Raw genomic sequence first — 17,332 nt, 5'->3', positions numbered from 1 at the left:
CATAAAAGGCGCATTAATTGTCCGATTTCGCCTAAATTTGGGACAGTGAGTTGTGTTAGGCCACCCGACATCCCTTTTCAATTTGGCCCAGATCGGTTCAGATTTGGACATAGCTGCCATATAGACCAATCTCTCGATTTAAAACCTTAGGCCCATAAAAGGTGCATTTATTGTCCGATGTCGCCAAAATTTGAGACAGTGAATTTTGTTAGGCCCCTCGACATCCTATTTCTAATTGGCCTGGATCGGTTTAAATTTGGATATAGCTGTCTTATAGATGGATCTCTCGATTTAAGGTCTTGGGTCCATAAAAGACGCATTTACTGTCCGATTTCGCCGAAATTTGGGACAGTGAGTTATGTTAGGCCCCTCAATATCCTTCTTCTTCTTGGCCCAGAACGATCCAGATTTGGAAATCTAGATTTAAAGTCTTGGCCCCATTAAAAGGCGCATTTATAATCCGATTTCACTGAAATTTGACACAGTGACTTATGTTAGACTTTTCAACATCCGTGTCGTATATGGTTCATATCGGTTTTTATTTGGAGATAGCTACAAAAAAGACCAATATTTTGTTCCACAAAATTGAAGAATTACTTAGACTTATTAGAACACTCATTGTCTGTGCCGAATTCGGTCCAAATCTGACCATATTTCGATATAGCTGCTATGGGGCATAAATTATGCATTTTTCACCGAATTATGACGAAAGGTGGTTTACATTACGCCCGAGGTGGTGGGTATCAAAAGTTTGGCCTATCGTTTTACTTGTTTATCTTTAAGTTGGCCATGGAGTGCATAAAAATATCTTTTATCACAATATTAGGGACTCATATTTCGTTAGGAAAGTTTTAAGTGCAGAGGTGCACAAAATAAAAATGAGATTGTATGTGTGATTTACTCTCTGGAAATTTTGTATACCCACCACCATAGGATGAGGGTATACTAATCTAGTCATGCCGCTTGTAACATGCCCGAAATATTGATCTGCGACCCTTTAAAGTATATATTCTTGATCGTCTGGACATTTTGAGTCGATCTAACCATGTCCGCCCGTCTGTCGAAATCACGATAGCGGTCGAACGCATTAAAGCAGCCGCACAGATAACTCCCATATAAACCGATCTCCCGATATGCTATATTTAGCCCCTAGAAGCCGTAAATGTTATCCGATTGGGCTGAAATTTTTCATGCGGTGTTCTGTGACGACTTCCAACAACTGTGCCAAGTACGGTGGAAATCGGTCTATAACTTGACATAGCTCCTATATAACCCGATCTCCAGACTTGTCATCTTGAGCTGCTGCAGTCCGATTTGGCTAAATTTTTGCATGTAGTGTACCTTTACGACCGCTGAAAATTTTTTCTGATGGTCTCGCCAGGATTCGAACCCAGGCGTTCAGCGTCATAGGCGGACATGCTAACCTCTGCGCTACAGTGGTCTCCCTGATATAGCTACCATATCAACCGATATCACATCTGGATCCCTTCGAAGCCACAATTTTTGTCCGTTTTGGCTAAAATTTTGCATGTGGTTTTCTGTTACGACTTCCAACAACTGTGCCAAGTACGGTGGAAATAGGTCTATAACCTGACATAGCTCCTATATAACCTGATCTCCTGATTTGTCATCTTAAGCCGCTGCAGTCCGATTTGGCTAAATTTTTCCATGTAGTGTTCCGTAACGACTTCCAACAACATTGCCAAATACGGTTGAAATCGGTCTATAACTCACATATAAACCGATATCCCGATATCACATCTGGATCCCTTGGAAGCCACAATTTTTGTCAGTTTTGGCTAAAATTTTCTGTTCTGTTACGACTTCCAACAACTGTGCCAAGCACGGTGGAAATCGGTTTATAGCTTGACATAGCTCCTATATAACCCGATCTCCCGATTTGACACCTTGAGCCCATGCGATTCGATTTGGCTAAATTTTTTCATATAGTGCTCTGTTACGACTTCCAACTACTAGCCAAGTACAGTGGAAATCAGTCTATATCCTGATATAGCACTTATATAAACCGATATCTCGATTTCACACCTGGATATCTAGGAAGCCACAATTTTTGTCCGATTTGGTTAAATTGTACTGTTACGATTTCCAACAACTGTGCCAGGTACGGTCCAAATCGGTATTTAACCCGATGTAGCTCCCATATAAACTGGTCTCCCGATTATCCTTGTTTGGTTCCTAGAAGCATTCACTTTTGCCTGGTTTGGCAAGCATTTGGTACGTAGAGTAAAATTATGCCTTTCAACTAATTTTTATACCCACCACCGAAGGATGGGGGTATATTCATATTGTCATTCCGTTTGCAACACATCGAAATATCAATTTCCGACCCTATAAAGTATTTATATTCTTGATCAGCGTAAAAATCTAAGACGATCTAGACATGTCTGTCCGTCTGTCTGTTGAAATCACGCTACAGTCTTTAAAAATAGAGATATTGAGCTTCAACTTTGCACAGATTCTTTTCTTGTCCATAAGTTCGAATATGGGCTAAATCGGACTATATCTTGATATAGCCCCCATATAGACCGATCCGCCGATTTAGGGTCTTAGGCCCATAAAACCCACATTTATTATCCGATTTTGCTGAAATTTGGTGCAGTCAGTTGTCTTAGGTCCTTCGATATATTTCTTCAATCGGTTCAGATTTGGATATAGCTGCCATATAGACCGATCTCTTGACTTAAGGTTTTGGACCCAAAAAAGGCGCATTTATTGTCCGATGTCGCCGAAATTTGGGACGTTGAGTTATGTTAAGTCCCTTGACATACTTCTGCAATATGGCACAGATCGGTACAGATTTTGATATAGCTGCCATATAGACCGATCTGCCGATTTAGGGTCTTAGGCCCATAAAAGCTACATTTATTATCCGATTTTGCTGAAATTCGGGACATTGAGTTGTGTTACGACCTTCGACATTCTTCTTCAATTTGGCTCAGATCGCTCAAGATTTGGATATAGCTGCCATATAGACCGATTTCTCGATTTTAGGTTTTGGGCCCATAAAAGACGTATTTATTGTCCGATGTCGCCGAAATTTGGGACAGTAAGTTGCGTTAGGCCCCCCGATATCCTTCTTCAGTTTGGCGCAGATCGGTCAAGATATGAATATAGCTGCCATATAGACCGATCCTCCGATTTAGGGTCATAGACCCATAAAAGCCGCATTTACTATACGATTTTTCTGAAAATTGGTACAGTAAGTTGTCTTAGGCCCCTCAATATCTTTCTTCAATTTGGCCCTGATCGGTTCAGATTTGGATAAACCTGCCATGTTGACCGTTATCTCGATTTAAAGTCTTGGCCCCATAGTAGGCGCATTTATAATCCGATTGCACTGAAATTTGACACAGTGTCTTATGTTAGGCTTCTCGACATCCGTGTCGTATATGGTTCAGATCGGTTTATTTTTAGACATAGCTACTAAAACGACTAATATTTTGTTATACACAATTGAACATTGACTTATACTTATTGGTGTTTTGCCCAAATCGGAACATATTTCGATATAACTGCTATGGGACATAAGGTATGCAATTTTCACCGGATTTTGATGAAAGGTCAGTAGCAGTAGCAACTCCGTGTTCTGCATCGCTGGATGCAAGCCAAGGGAGTCCTGCCAGTACTTCCGCTCCTAGTATCACCTGACATAGTTTGCGCTCTACGCCTTCCATGTCTCTTGGCGTGAAGCATATCCATCCAGAAAGGTTCCGTTGAACATTTTTGTGTGCAGTATTCTATCATAACTGGCATATCAAAGATCCGCTCAAAGTATGAACCCTTGCGCCAGTGTGACTAAGAGGACAATCGGCGTAGATTAGTGCCTAGCAACTTCTACTATCTTAAAAACATCTCTGAGAGCTCCGATCGTGGATATTCCTGCCCGGAAGCCATGTTGTCTCATTGAGAGTCCACCTGCCTCAATAATGGCGTGGCTTTATAAATCGCTTCAAAAGTTTGCCCCATCCTATGTTGGAGGGTATAACAAGATACATTATTGGAAAAATTTTAGTAATGACCAGATGGTTTCATAAAAATGTCATATTTTTCAACTTCATTTGCTATAAAGCTTTTGAAAATTTCCAATTTCGTAACGGTCTTTCTGTGACATTTGACAGCTGTATAGTATGACGTGGAACGTAAATCAGTTAACCAAAAATAAAGCTCAACGAACAAAGTTCAACCATCAATGGTGAATGCTGGCCTAACGAAACTCTACATGGCCAGTGCAGCGCTTGCGCCTGGAGCATTGGAGCGGTCATATGATGACAGTTGCTGCTATTGCTGGTGGTCTTGTAAACAAAACAAGAACTTTCCACCCTCTTGTCAAATGCGAATCCAGCAACAATAGCACATACACACACAGAGTTGCTGCTGCCAGCTCTACTTAAGGGCTGAACCACTTTTTTTCGCACCCGAAGTCAGGCAGCAGGAAATTATCGATTTTCGCATGAGCGAGTCTACAGCCTAAGAAGAACAATTCAAGAGAAGAGTTTTAAGAAGAAAAAAAAAACCAAGAAAACGAATAAAAAAAAAAAGAAAATCTTTACTGCTACGCGAAAAATCTGTTTTTTTTCGAGTGGGTGGCGTAAGCATACTGCCAAGGATTGAAATGATTTTGAGAGTGAACTGAAAGAAAACCCCACAACGATGTGAAATAGAGAACTGTGTAATAAACAAACTCGTAAATTTGAAAGAAAAAAAAATCCACAATTTCCAATCAGAAAATAGTGTCGCTCGGGCAGCCTAGAATCGCAAGAAAGGCCTGCAAAGGAGCCTTTACATCATGGCCGACACCGAGTTTGAGGAATTCCATCGACCAATCTTCGAGACCCATACAATTCCCTTTGCCAGCAGTGGAGTGAGTGCTGTGAAAAAGCCCAATCCTCATACATTCTACTCGTAAGTGTTGTTTTGGTCTTAAATATCGACACAGAATAAGTGAAAAATTTTCCAAATAATTAAGGACATGGGAAGGACATAAAAAACAGACCCACATTTGGCATGCATATGTGAGGGGTGGGGGGAAGGGCATTTATGGCGAGCCGAGAACGAGAAAAAAATCAAAGAAAAAGAAAAATCAATGATTGGACAGCCCTGTATCTAAAGCTGCTGCTGTTGTTCTTGTTTTTTGTTATTGTTGTTTTTGTTGTTGTTGTTGGAGGCCGTGAGTGTGTTTTATTATTGGGTTATCCCGTTATTGTTTTCTTCTTCTTGCTGCTCGTTTTCCTCCTGCCCCTCAATATGTACTCAATATTGTTTCAAAAAGACTTGTGCCCTTTTTTTCTGCTGCTAACCTGTCTTTACTCCCTGCTTCCTGTCTGCTCGCATCATCCCTTACAGCTTAATACCCAATGACGACATTGAGGATTCGCCTTCGTCGAAAAGTGATACCTCCGATCAGGAGGACAATGTGGACATAGGCAGCAACAAACACAACAGGCAAGTGGAGGATGATGATGGCCTCAAGGTGGTCTCTCTATCATCGGATGGCTCATTGGACACCAATGATTCCTTCAATTCCCACCATCATCATCCTCTGAATCATCAGGATGCCATTGGAGGCTTGGTGGGTATTGGCTCAAGTAATTCACACCATCAGGCCAATGGAGGTAGCTCTGCAGGTGGCGGTGCGGGTGGTGGTGCTGGCTTGCATCAACTATCCACTACTACAACTTCTACACACAACATGATGATCACTGGTCTGAATAATCAACAGCAAAGGCGACGCAGGAAGCTACCGGAAATACCAAAAAATAAAAAATGTAAGTATGTTGCTTTAGAGCAAAGTAGTGTTTAAGTGTTCGTTATCAAGAAAATGCATTTCATTGTAAATCAAAATACCTCCACATAACACTACACTGATGAGAACCAATTAAGAAACATATGGGACATTCCTCGCTTATTTTGGCTGTTTTTTTTTTTGATATTTTGAAAAAAAAAACTTACAAAATTAGTTGAAACTGAAACAAAAGAAAACTTTAACTCTACACCATAGCATGAATGTGCCGTTAAATTTTTGCTTAGATTAATTATTTCAAGAAACTTCATAAAATTTAGATGTTTACAGATTTTTTAATACTATTGTAATAAAACAAAAATTGTATATAAATTTAAGATAGTTTTTCTTGTAGAAATTCAACCAAATGTCAATTTTACTTTTAATTTTTATTTGTTATTGTAATCTATCGTCCAAAGAAACAGTTCGTGGAATGCCCCATAAGCAAAACTCAATACAGTTATAAAGTACTAATACCAACAGAGATCTAAACACGCAAGAAATATCACGCTATTGTATGAAGTAGGTTTTCGATTTCATCTGGACTAGTCGAAAATATGTAAACAAGACTAAAACAAGTAAAAAGGTGCTTAGTATGGCCGGGCCGAATCTTTGAAACCCATCAAGATTAGTTGAAAGGCATAAATTTACTCAACGTACCAAATTTTCTGCAACACGAGGCAAAACCTAAAGCTTCTAGAAGCTGAACAAAGATAATCGATAGATCGGTTTATATGGGAGCTACAACAGATTATAGACGTTCTTAGCATGCTTGAAATCGGTCTATAACTTGATATAGCCCCCATATAAACCGATCTCCTGATTTGAAATATTTAGCCCCTAGAAGTCGCAATTGTTTTCCGATTTGACTGAAATTTTGCATGCCGTGTTCTGTTATGACTTTCAATAACTGTGCCACTGTACGGTCCAAATCGGTTTATAACCTGATATAGCTCCCATATAATCCGATCTCCCGATTTGACTTCTTCAGCCCTTACCAGCCGCACATTTTGTCCGATGTGGCTGAAATTTTACATGCGGTGGTCTGTTATGACTTCCAACATCTGTGCCAAGTACGGTTCAAATCGGTGCATAATCTGATATAGCTCCCATATAAACCCATAACCCGATTTGACTTCTTGAGCCCCTGGAAGCCGCAATTTTTGTCAGATTTGGCTGAAATTTTGCATGTAGTGTTTTGACTTTCAACGACAGTGCCAAGTACGGTTTAAATCGGTGCATAACCTGATATAGCTCCCATGTAAACCGGTCTCTCGATCATTCGTGTTCGGTTCCGAGACGCTTTAATTTTTATCCGTGTGTCTGTCCGTCCGTCTGTTGTAATCATTCTACGGGCTTCAAAAAAAGAGATATAAAGCTGAAATTTGGCACATATACGTCCTTTTGATGCACGCTGGTCAAGTTCTTGAACATATTTGGATACAGCTGCTATGTAGACCGATCTACCGATAAAGGGTCTAATACCCATAAATGCTTTATTTTTATCTGATTTGACACAGTGAGTAGTTTTAAGCCTCCCGACATCTGACCCAAATATGGTTCAGATCGGACTATATTTAGACATAGCTGCCATATAGACCGATCTGCCGATAAAGGGTCTGAAGCCCATTAAAGCTTTATTTTTTTTAACCGATTTGAAATTTGAAACAGTGAGCAGTTTTAGGCATCCCGAAATCTGGACCAAATATGGTTCAGATCGGCACGGTTTTACCATCTGCCGATATGGGGTCTGAAGCCCTTAAAGGCTTTACTTTTTATATGATTTCGCTGAAATTTGAAACAGTGAGTAGTTTTAGACCTCTCAACATCGGACTCAAATATAGTTCAGATCGGACTATATTTAGATATAGCTGCCATATAAACCGATCTGTCGGTAAGGGGTCTCAAGCCCATAAAAGCTTTATTTATTACACGATTTCGCTGAAATTTGAAATAGTGAGTTGTTTTAAGCCTCCCGACATCCGACCCAAATATGGGTCAGATCAGTCTATATAGATATAGCTGTCATATAGACCGATCTCCCAATTTAGAGTAGTAATCGCTTAAAAACAGATTGCATATGAGTTCTCGGGACCTGAATAAAATATGAACGAGATCAGCCCCTTCCAAGATATAACTACGAATATAGTATTGGAGTTATAATGAAATAGGATGATTATTATATCCTTGTTTAATTAGGTCCATATCAGCCCAGATTTGGTTATAGGTGTCATATAGAACGATCTATCGATTTAAAATATTGGCCCTATAAAAAAACGCATTTATTACCGGATTTCGTTGAAATTTGATGCAATGACTTATGTTAGGTTCTTCGACCACCGCATCCTATATGGTTCAGATCGGGCTATATTTGTATATAGCTACCAGAAAGTCGAATATAAGATATTATTCTTTTTTTTGTACATAAGCGTCTTAAGTTCGAAGGTGGGCTACATCGGACTTTATCTTGATATGGCCCCCATATAGACCGATCGGCTAATTTAAGGTTTTAGGTCGATTAAAGCCATATCTATTGGTCTTGCCTCATGACTGGTCTTGGGCCCATAAAAGGCGCATTTATTATCCGATTTCCCTGAAATTTGAAACAGTGACCTATGATGGGCTTTTTGACACCCCTACTCTATTTGATTCAGATCGTTATTTATTAGGATATAGCTGCCTTATATACCGATCTTCCGGCTAAAGATATGGGGGCCCATAAAAGGGCCCTCATTTCGCTGAAATGAGCACAGTGAGCAGTGTTAAGCCCTTTTGATATTCGTGTTCAATATGGCCTCGATCTTTCCATATTTGGATATAGCCGCCATATAGACCGATTTCCCGATTTAAAGTCTGGGACCCATAAAAAGACATACAAATTAAAATAACACGTAAAAAGGCGTTAAGTTCGGCCGGGCCGAACTTTGGATACCAACCACCTCGGGTATATATGTAAACCACCTTTTGTCAAATCCGGGGAAAAATGCATACCTTATGACCCATAGCAGCTATATCGAAATATGTTCCGATTTGGACCAAATACTAATAAGTACAAGTCAATGTTCAACTGTGTAAAACAAAATTTTGCTCTTTTTAGTAGCTATAATAAACCGATCTGAACCATAAACGACACATATGGCGAAAAGCCTAACAAACGTCACTGTGTCAAAATTCAGTGAAATCGGATTATAAATGCGCCTTTTATTGGGCCAATCGAGATACCGGTCTATATGCCAGCTATATCCAAATCTGGCCCGATTTCGACCAAGTTGCAGATAAATGTCGAAGAGCCTAACACAACTCACTGTCCCAAATTTCGGCGAAATCGGATAATAAATGCGCCTTTTATGGCCCCAAAACCCTAAATCAAGAGATCGGTCTATATTGCAGCTATATCCAAATCTGGACCGATCTGAGCCAAATTGAAAAATAATATCGACAGTTTTGACACAACTCACTGTCCCAAATTTCGGCGACATCGGGCAATAAATGCGCCTTTTATGGGCTCAAAACCTTAAATTAAGAGATCGGTCTATATGGCAGCTATATCCAAATCTGAACCGATCTGGGCCAAATTGACGAAGGATGTCGAAGGGCCTAACACAACTCACTGTCCCAAATTTCAGCAAAATCGAATAATAAATGTGGCTTTTATTGGCCTAAGACCCTAAATCGGTGGATCGGTCTATATGGGGGCTATATCAAGATATAGTCCGATATAGCCCATCTTCGAACTTAACCTGCTTATAGACAAAAAAAAATCTGTGCAAAGTTTTAGCTCAATATCTCAATTTTTGAAGACTGTAGCGTAATTTCAACAGACAGACGGACGGACGTGTCTAGATCGTCTTAAATTTTTACCCTGATCAAGAATATATCTATACTTTATAGGGTCGGAAATGGATATTTCGATGTGTTGCAAACGGAATGACAAAATGAATATACCCCCATCCTTCGGTGGTGGGTATAAAAAAGCAAAAAAGCGTATATATATCAAAGTTTGCTGATATCAGCAAACATTTTCTGCTGATTCTAAATTTAAACAACGGTATTCACAAAACTAAGTGTAGCTTTGAAATAGGTTTATGTGACAGATTTCATTAACAGAACTCTCCATAAACCTATTTAAAGGCTTCATAAAGTCTTGTGAATCTTTGAAACAAACATTTTAACATTTTTTAGTGGAACATTTTAGCTGTGTCTACACAAAAAAAACTGCTTTCACATTTTCAGCAGACTTTTTTACTAAGAAATTTCTCTAAGTGTGGAGGGTGTATGCAAATGTAAACCCATTATGCTCTTAGTTGGTGAAGATAATTTAGATAACTGCTAATAACTCACTTGAAAAAAGGGAGTTTCGCTAGATCACTAGACGTCCGAGTCAAATATGTTCACGATCGGGCCATGTTTGGATATAACCCCCATACAGATCGATGCTTCCCAATTATGCTTCTTAATCCCATAACTGTTGCATCTTTTTTTCGATTTTGCTGGAATTTGCCGACTTCATACAGTAGAGTTTTTTTTTTCTTGAATTCATTCGAATGAGGACAATTTCGATTTTATAAACTGTATAAAGAATATGTATAAATTGTTAATAATAAATGTTTTATTAGTTTTCATTTCTTGTTCTAAAGTAGTATAATATAATTAACTTTTATAGTAAATAGTTTGTTTCATCCAATCCAATTAATTAGAAAAGTATAACAGAAAAATAATTTGGAATTTTTGTCGTAGTTTTTCTATCCAATTTAATTAATTAGCAAATCAATATCGCAATACAGTAGAATTGACTAAATATCGATGGCACTATCGATATTTTATTTTTAGTTTGAATATCGATTAATATTTTTCCTATCGTTTTTATCGGCAAAGTTTATTTTCTCGCAAAACTAAAGAAAGATAAGCGATCGACACTGAATGTATGCTTTTAAATACATTGCACCTATAGAGGGCGCAGTTTTCATCCGACTGAGCAAAACTTTTGTACAATGATTTCTCTCATACTTCCAATTGACTTTGCTAAATTTGGTTTTATTCAGTCTCTGCATTGATATTGCTTCTATATAAATCAATCTCCAGACTGTTACTTCTCATTTCGTTAGAAATATAGGTGATGGGAAATTAACTATAGTATCGATACTATCGATATTTATAGTCAGAAATATCGAAATTATCGAATGTTGCGATAATAATAACAAAAATACAGTAAAAAGAATAACTGAGAAAGAAAATATTTTGTTTTAACTAGATATTTGTGCATGACATCATGAGTAGTCAAGACATCAAAAAGTCTTTTATGGGCACTTTACATGGCACATCATGATGCGTGATCATTGTAATAGTATTGGTGAAAATAAAGGTGTATGAGTCACATGCACACATGACCATCTGTCATGGCTGAAAAATCAAAATCATTTGATTTTTTCGATGATTGGCGTCTATCGATTACCGTTTACACAAAAATGATATTGAAAAACAAGTTATGTGTAAGATAAAATTATAACAAGTAAAAAGGCATTAAATTCGGCCGGGCCGAACTTTGGGTACCCACCACCTCGGGTATATATGTAAACCCACTTTCGTTACAATCCGATGATAATTGGATAACTTATGCATTGAAATTCGACACGGACATTGAGTGGTTTAATAAGTCACTGTTGAATTTTGTATATCAATTTTCAACAAAATCGTGTAATAAATAAAGCTTTTATGGGCTTCACACCCTTAACCGGCATATCGGTCTATATGACAGCTATATCTAAATACAGTCCGATCTGAACCATATTTGAGTCGGATGTTGGGAAGCGTAAAACTACTCACTGTTTCAAATTTCAGCGAAATCGGTTTGAAAATAAAACATTTATGGGCTGCAGACCCTTTATTGGCAGATCGGTCTTAATATATCGGTATGGCAGCTGTCTTAATATAGTCCGATCCGAACCATATTAGGGATGGATGTCGGGAAACCTAGAACTACCCACTGTATCAAATTTCAGCGAAATCGGGTAATAAATAGAGCTCTTTTGAGCTTCAGGCCCTTTATCGGCAGATCGGTCTATATCTAAATATAGTCCGATCTGAACCATATTTGGGTGCAATGTTGGGAGTCGTAAAACTACTCACTGTTTCAAATTTCAGCGAAATCGGTTAAAAAGTAAAGCATTTATGGGCGTCAGACCCTTTATCGGCAGATCGGTCTATATGGCTGCTATGTCTAAATATAGTTCCATTTGATCCATATTTAGGTCAGATGTCGGGAGGCATAAAATAACCCACTGTTTCAAATTTCATCGAAATCGGTTTATAAATAGAGCTCTTATGGGCGTCAGACCCTTTATCGGCAGATCGGTCTATATGGCAGCTATATCTAAATATAGTCCAATCTGAATTATATTTGGGACGGATATTATAAGGTGTGAAATTACTCACTATTTAAAATTTCAGCGAAATCGGTTAAAAAATAAGGCTTTTAAGGGCGTCAGACCCTTTATCGGCAGGTCGGTCCATATGGTAGCTATACCTAAATATAGTCCGATTTGATCCATATTTTTGTCAGATGTCGGGAGGCATAAAATAACCCACTGTTTCAAATTTCAGCGAAATCGGGTAATAAATAGAGCTTTTATGGGCTTCAGACCCTCTATCGGCTGATCGGTCTTTGTGACAGCTATATCTAAATATAGTCCGATCTGAACCATATTTGGGTCCTATATTGGTAGGTGAAAAACTACTCACAGCTTCAGATTTCAGCGAAATCGGTTAGAAAATAAAGCTTCTATGGGCTTCAGACCCTTAATCGGGAGATCGGTCTATATGGCAGCTATATCTAAATATAGTTCGATCTGAAGCATATTTAGATCAGCCTTAAACTACTCACTGCTTCAAATTTCAACAAAATCGGATGAAAAATCTAAGTTGTTATGGGCATTAGACCCTTTATCGGCAGATCGGTCTATATAGCAGCTATATTCAAATATGATACAATTTGGCTCCTTCAACAACTTAACCAGCGTGCATTAAAAATACGTATCTGAGCCAAATATCAGCTCAATATCTCAATTTTTAAAGCCTGTAGCGTGATTACAACAAACGGACGGACAGACACAAGGACATCGTTAAATCGTCTTAGAATTTTACGACGATCCGAAATATATATACTTTGTAGGGTTGGAAATGGATATTTCGATATCCTACGGTGGTGGGTATAAAAATGGAAGAAGGTATGGAAAATTAAATAAAATCAAGCAAACGAAAAAAATCGATGTAGCATTTTTGACAAAAGTTCGAATCAACACGACAAAAAGTTCGAATCCAACTGATTTTATTTGGTTTTATTCGATCTGTGCATTGACAATGCTTCTAAATAACTCGATCCTCCCGATCTTTACTTCTCATTTTCGTTTGAAGTATAGGTGAATGAACGATAGTATCGATGCTATCGATATTAATTATTAGAACTATCGAAAATATCGAATGTTGCGATTATCGATAGTTTGCCAGCTCTTATCATAGGCGGACATGCTTATCAAATTTATCCTCAAATAAAATATTTCAGCTGCCTATGCCTTCATATTGACAGTTTGACAGTTTTGTTGTCATAAATAAGAAAAAATCTTCCTGAACGTCTGTATCCTTGCTCTGAAGCAGTAGCACCACAATTCTGCGTACCGTCAACTAAACGCAACAACAATGGAAACAGTGTAGTTGTTAGTCAATTTTGGTTTTTAATTTCTTCTCCGCCCCCCCCCACCCCCCCCCCCCCCCACCCATTGCATCATCATTTGGTCTTGTTTGTAGTTTAGTTGGAATTTAATTTATCTTCCGATATGGCGATTTTTTGCAGCTTCCATTCTACATCTTTTAGGTGGCAACATTAGCGGAGGCGGTGGTGGTATGGGCAGCGGCATGGGCTGCGGCAGCTTTGAACAATCCAATTTGGCCGATGAGATGTCTTCGGGCCGCAATCGCTCTGCAGATGGCAGCGTCGGCCAGCAGGGACGACAAAATCAACGATCTTTTCTAACGCTCAAACACAGCTACCTTCTGGACGAGGACTCAAGTCCCGATTCGGAACGTTTGCAAAGTTTAGGTGATGTGGACAGTGGTCACAGCACTGCCCATTCGCCCAATGACTTCAAGAGTATGTCGCCACAAATCACATCCCCCGTTTCGGAGTCACCCATTCCACAGCCATTCGGCGGTGTGCCATTTGCTCAGCTGGAAATGCTCGAGGCTACACATCGGGGTTTGCACAAGTTTATACCGCGTCATCATGACGAGATTGAAATCGAGATAGGCGATCCCGTCTATGTGCAAAAGGAGGCCGATGACTTGTGGTGTGAGGGAGTGAATTTACGCACCGGACGCCAGGGTATATTCCCCTCGGCCTATGCTGTGGACTTGGATTACAATGAGTTCGATCCCACGGTGCAGCAGGTGAAGAAGGAACGCTATCTGTTGGGTTATCTGGGCTCCGTGGAGACTTTGGCGCACAAGGGCACTGGAGTGGTGTGTCAGGCCGTACGTAAGATAGTGGGTGAATATGGTAACTCGCCCACGGGACAGGTGTGTATACTGGAGATATCCGATCAGGGCTTGCGCATGGTGGATCGCTCTGGGCCGAATGTGAGTGTTAATGGTCTTTTTTCTGAAAATGTTTTCACTTTGATGTCGTTTTTGAATTTTGAATTAATTTTTACTAATTTCTCTTGTTTCTCTGCTTCTTTTTGTCGTGTATAGAATAAAAAGGATAAAAAGCCTTGCATTGACTACTTCTATTCGCTTAAGAATGTCTCTTTTTGTGCATTTCATCCAAGGGATCATCGTTTCATTGGCTTTATAACCAAACATCCAACAGTGCAGCGTTTCGCATGTCATGTCTTTAAGGGCTCCGAATCAACCAGGCCGGTAGCAGAGGCAGTCGGGTAAGTTGAAGTCCAACAGACCTCATTTGCTGCAAAAGGATCTACTCATATATGTGGAAATTCTCCATTTATTTTTTCCAGACGTGCTTTCCAACGTTTCTATCAGAAATTCATTGAGACCGCTTACCCCATTGAGGACATTTATATTGAATAAACCAAGCGTTACTTTTCATATCGTTTCAGTATTTAGTATATGGAAAGTTAATACATACATCAATATATATATATATAAAGTATGTATATGTATATAATAAATATATATAGGTACAAAAATACTTACTTTCAACTAACCCCCTCTCTTATGCGTGGACTAGAGTCCTACTTCCCCCAAGAAACAAAAACAAAAATTACCAACAAAAAAAAAACCAACAATACCCACAATAAAAACACACAAAATCGAAATGAATCAAATAAAAGCAAAGTGCATACATGAAAGGGATTTATGGCCACAATTCTCCAAGTTTTATTATTTATTCATATTGTGTTTGAAGGTAAGGTAAGAATGGGCGTTTCTGCAGTCATTCGCTTGTGTATTTGAAGAAGAAATTCATTTTTCGAAATTCCTAAGTTAACTACTACCGACCATATCTCAAGTATTGCCTGGTATAACAACTGGCGACTGTCACATGATAGCTGATGTGATAAGGCATCCTCCCTAGGGGATTTGGCAGCTGCTATAATAGTTTAAGGCGTTGCATAAGTAGCTCAATCTCTAAAAAAAGGCGAACAAAACTAACAAGTAAGAGCGTGCTAAGTTCGGTCGGGCCGAATCTTATACGTGCTAAGTTCGGCCGGGCCGAATCTTATACGTGCTAAATTCGGCAGGGCCGAATCTTATATACCCTCCACCATGTATCGCATTTGTCGAGTTCTATGCGCGGTATCTCTTTTTAGGCAAACAAAGAATATTAAATAAGAACTGTTATGCTATTTGCGCTATATCAAGTTATAGTCCGATTCGGACCATAAATGAATGCTGAACGTTGTAGAAGTCATTGTGTAATATTTCAGTTCATTCTGATAAGAATTGCGCCGTGTAGGGGCTCAAGAAGCAAAATCAGGAGATAGGTTTATATGGGAGCTATTGAACGATTCAGACCATATTAGACGCGTATATTGCAGGTCATGAGAGAAGCCGTTTCATAAGATTTCAGCCAAATCGTATGAGAATTGCGCCCTCTAGAGGCTCAAGAAGTCAATACACAAGATCGGTTTATATGGCAGCTATATCAGGTTATGTACCGATTTGCCCCACACTTAGCACAGTTGTTGGAAGTGATAACAAAACACCTCATGCAAAATTTCAGCCATATCGCGCAATTCTCATGCGCCCTCCAGCGGCTCAAGAAGTCAAGATCCAAGATCGGTTTATATGACAGCTATACCAGATTATGAACCGATTTGAATCGTACTTAATACGGTTGTTGGAAGTGATACCAAAACACTATGTGCAAAGTTTCAGTCAAATCGAGCGAGAATTGCGACCTCTAGAGGCTGAAGAAGTCAAGATCCAAGATTGGTTTTTATGGCAGCTATATCAAAACATGAACCGATTTCAAGTTTATATGACAGCTATACCAGATTATGAACCGATTTGAACCATACTTAGCGCAGTTGTTGGAAGTGATACCAAAACACCACGTGCAAAATTTCAGTCAAATCGGGCGAGAATTGCGCCCTCTAGAGGCTGAAGAAGTCAAGACCCAAGTTTGGTTTATATGGCAGCTTAATTAAAACATGAACCGATTTCAAGTCAAGATCCAAGTTAGGTTAATATGACAGCTATACCAGATAATGAACCGATTTGAGCCATTTGTTTTAAGTTATACCAAAACACCACGTGCAAAATTTCAGTCAAATCGGGCGAGAATTGCGCCCTCTAGAGGCTGAAGAAGTCAAGATCCAAGATAGGTTTATATCACAGCTATACCAGATTATGAACCGATTTGAACCATACTTAGCGCATTTGTTGGAAGTTATACCAAAACACCACGTGCAAAATTTCAGTCAAATCGGATGAGAATTGCGCTCTCTAGAGGCTCAAGAAGTCAAGACCAAAGATTGGTTTATATGGCAGCTATATCAAACCATGGAGCGATTTGCCCCATTTACAATCCCAACTGACTTACACTAATAAAAAGTATTTGTGCAAAATTTCAAGCGACTAGCTTTACTCCTTCGAAAGTTTGAGTGCTTTCGACAGACAGACGGACGGACATGGCCAGATTGACTTAAAATGACACGACGATGAAGAATATGTCTACTTTATGGGGTCATAGACGCATATTTCGAGGTATTACATGCAGAATGACGAAATAAGTATACCCCCATCCTATGGTGGAGGGTATAAAAAATTTACATTAAAATTTGTGTAAAAGTGGTACAACATCCATATAATACGATATGAACTGTCATTCGATATGAAAGCGCACTCGATTTATATGGGAACTAATCTAGGTTATAGACCGATTTGGACCATTCTTGGCACAGTTGTTGGAAGTCATAACAGAACACTACATGCAAAATGTTAGCTAAATCGAACAAAAATTGCTGAGTTCAAGGGCTTAAGATGTCAAATCGGGAAATCAGTTTATATGGGAGCTAT

General features: G+C 39.0%; 1 protein-coding gene across 2 annotated transcripts; it reads left to right on the top strand.

The window, feature by feature from the left end:
- Positions 1-4,329: 4,329 nt before the first annotated feature.
- LOC106092596 (JNK-interacting protein 1) lies at positions 4,330-15,179 on the top strand. Of its 2 annotated transcripts, none has more exons than XM_013259487.2 (5): positions 4,330-4,923; positions 5,365-5,786; positions 13,668-14,428; positions 14,543-14,727; positions 14,809-15,179. In XM_013259487.2, exons 1-5 carry the CDS (start codon positions 4,808-4,810, stop codon positions 14,879-14,881), a joined length of 1,557 nt encoding a protein of 518 aa, XP_013114941.1. In that variant the 5' UTR covers positions 4,330-4,807; the 3' UTR covers positions 14,882-15,179. The 2 variants fall into 2 exon arrangements, with proteins under 2 accessions (XP_013114941.1, XP_013114940.1); XM_013259486.2 differs by having other exon boundaries at positions 13,647-14,428.
- The last annotated feature ends 2,153 nt before the right edge of the window (positions 15,180-17,332 follow it).

This window comes from Stomoxys calcitrans, chromosome 1 (assembly GCF_963082655.1).
Source record: "Stomoxys calcitrans chromosome 1, idStoCalc2.1, whole genome shotgun sequence".
NCBI lineage: Eukaryota > Metazoa > Arthropoda > Insecta > Diptera > Muscidae > Stomoxys > Stomoxys calcitrans.
Note: the sequence above shows the minus strand (reverse complement) of the source record. Positions and strands in the feature narration are given on the sequence as shown.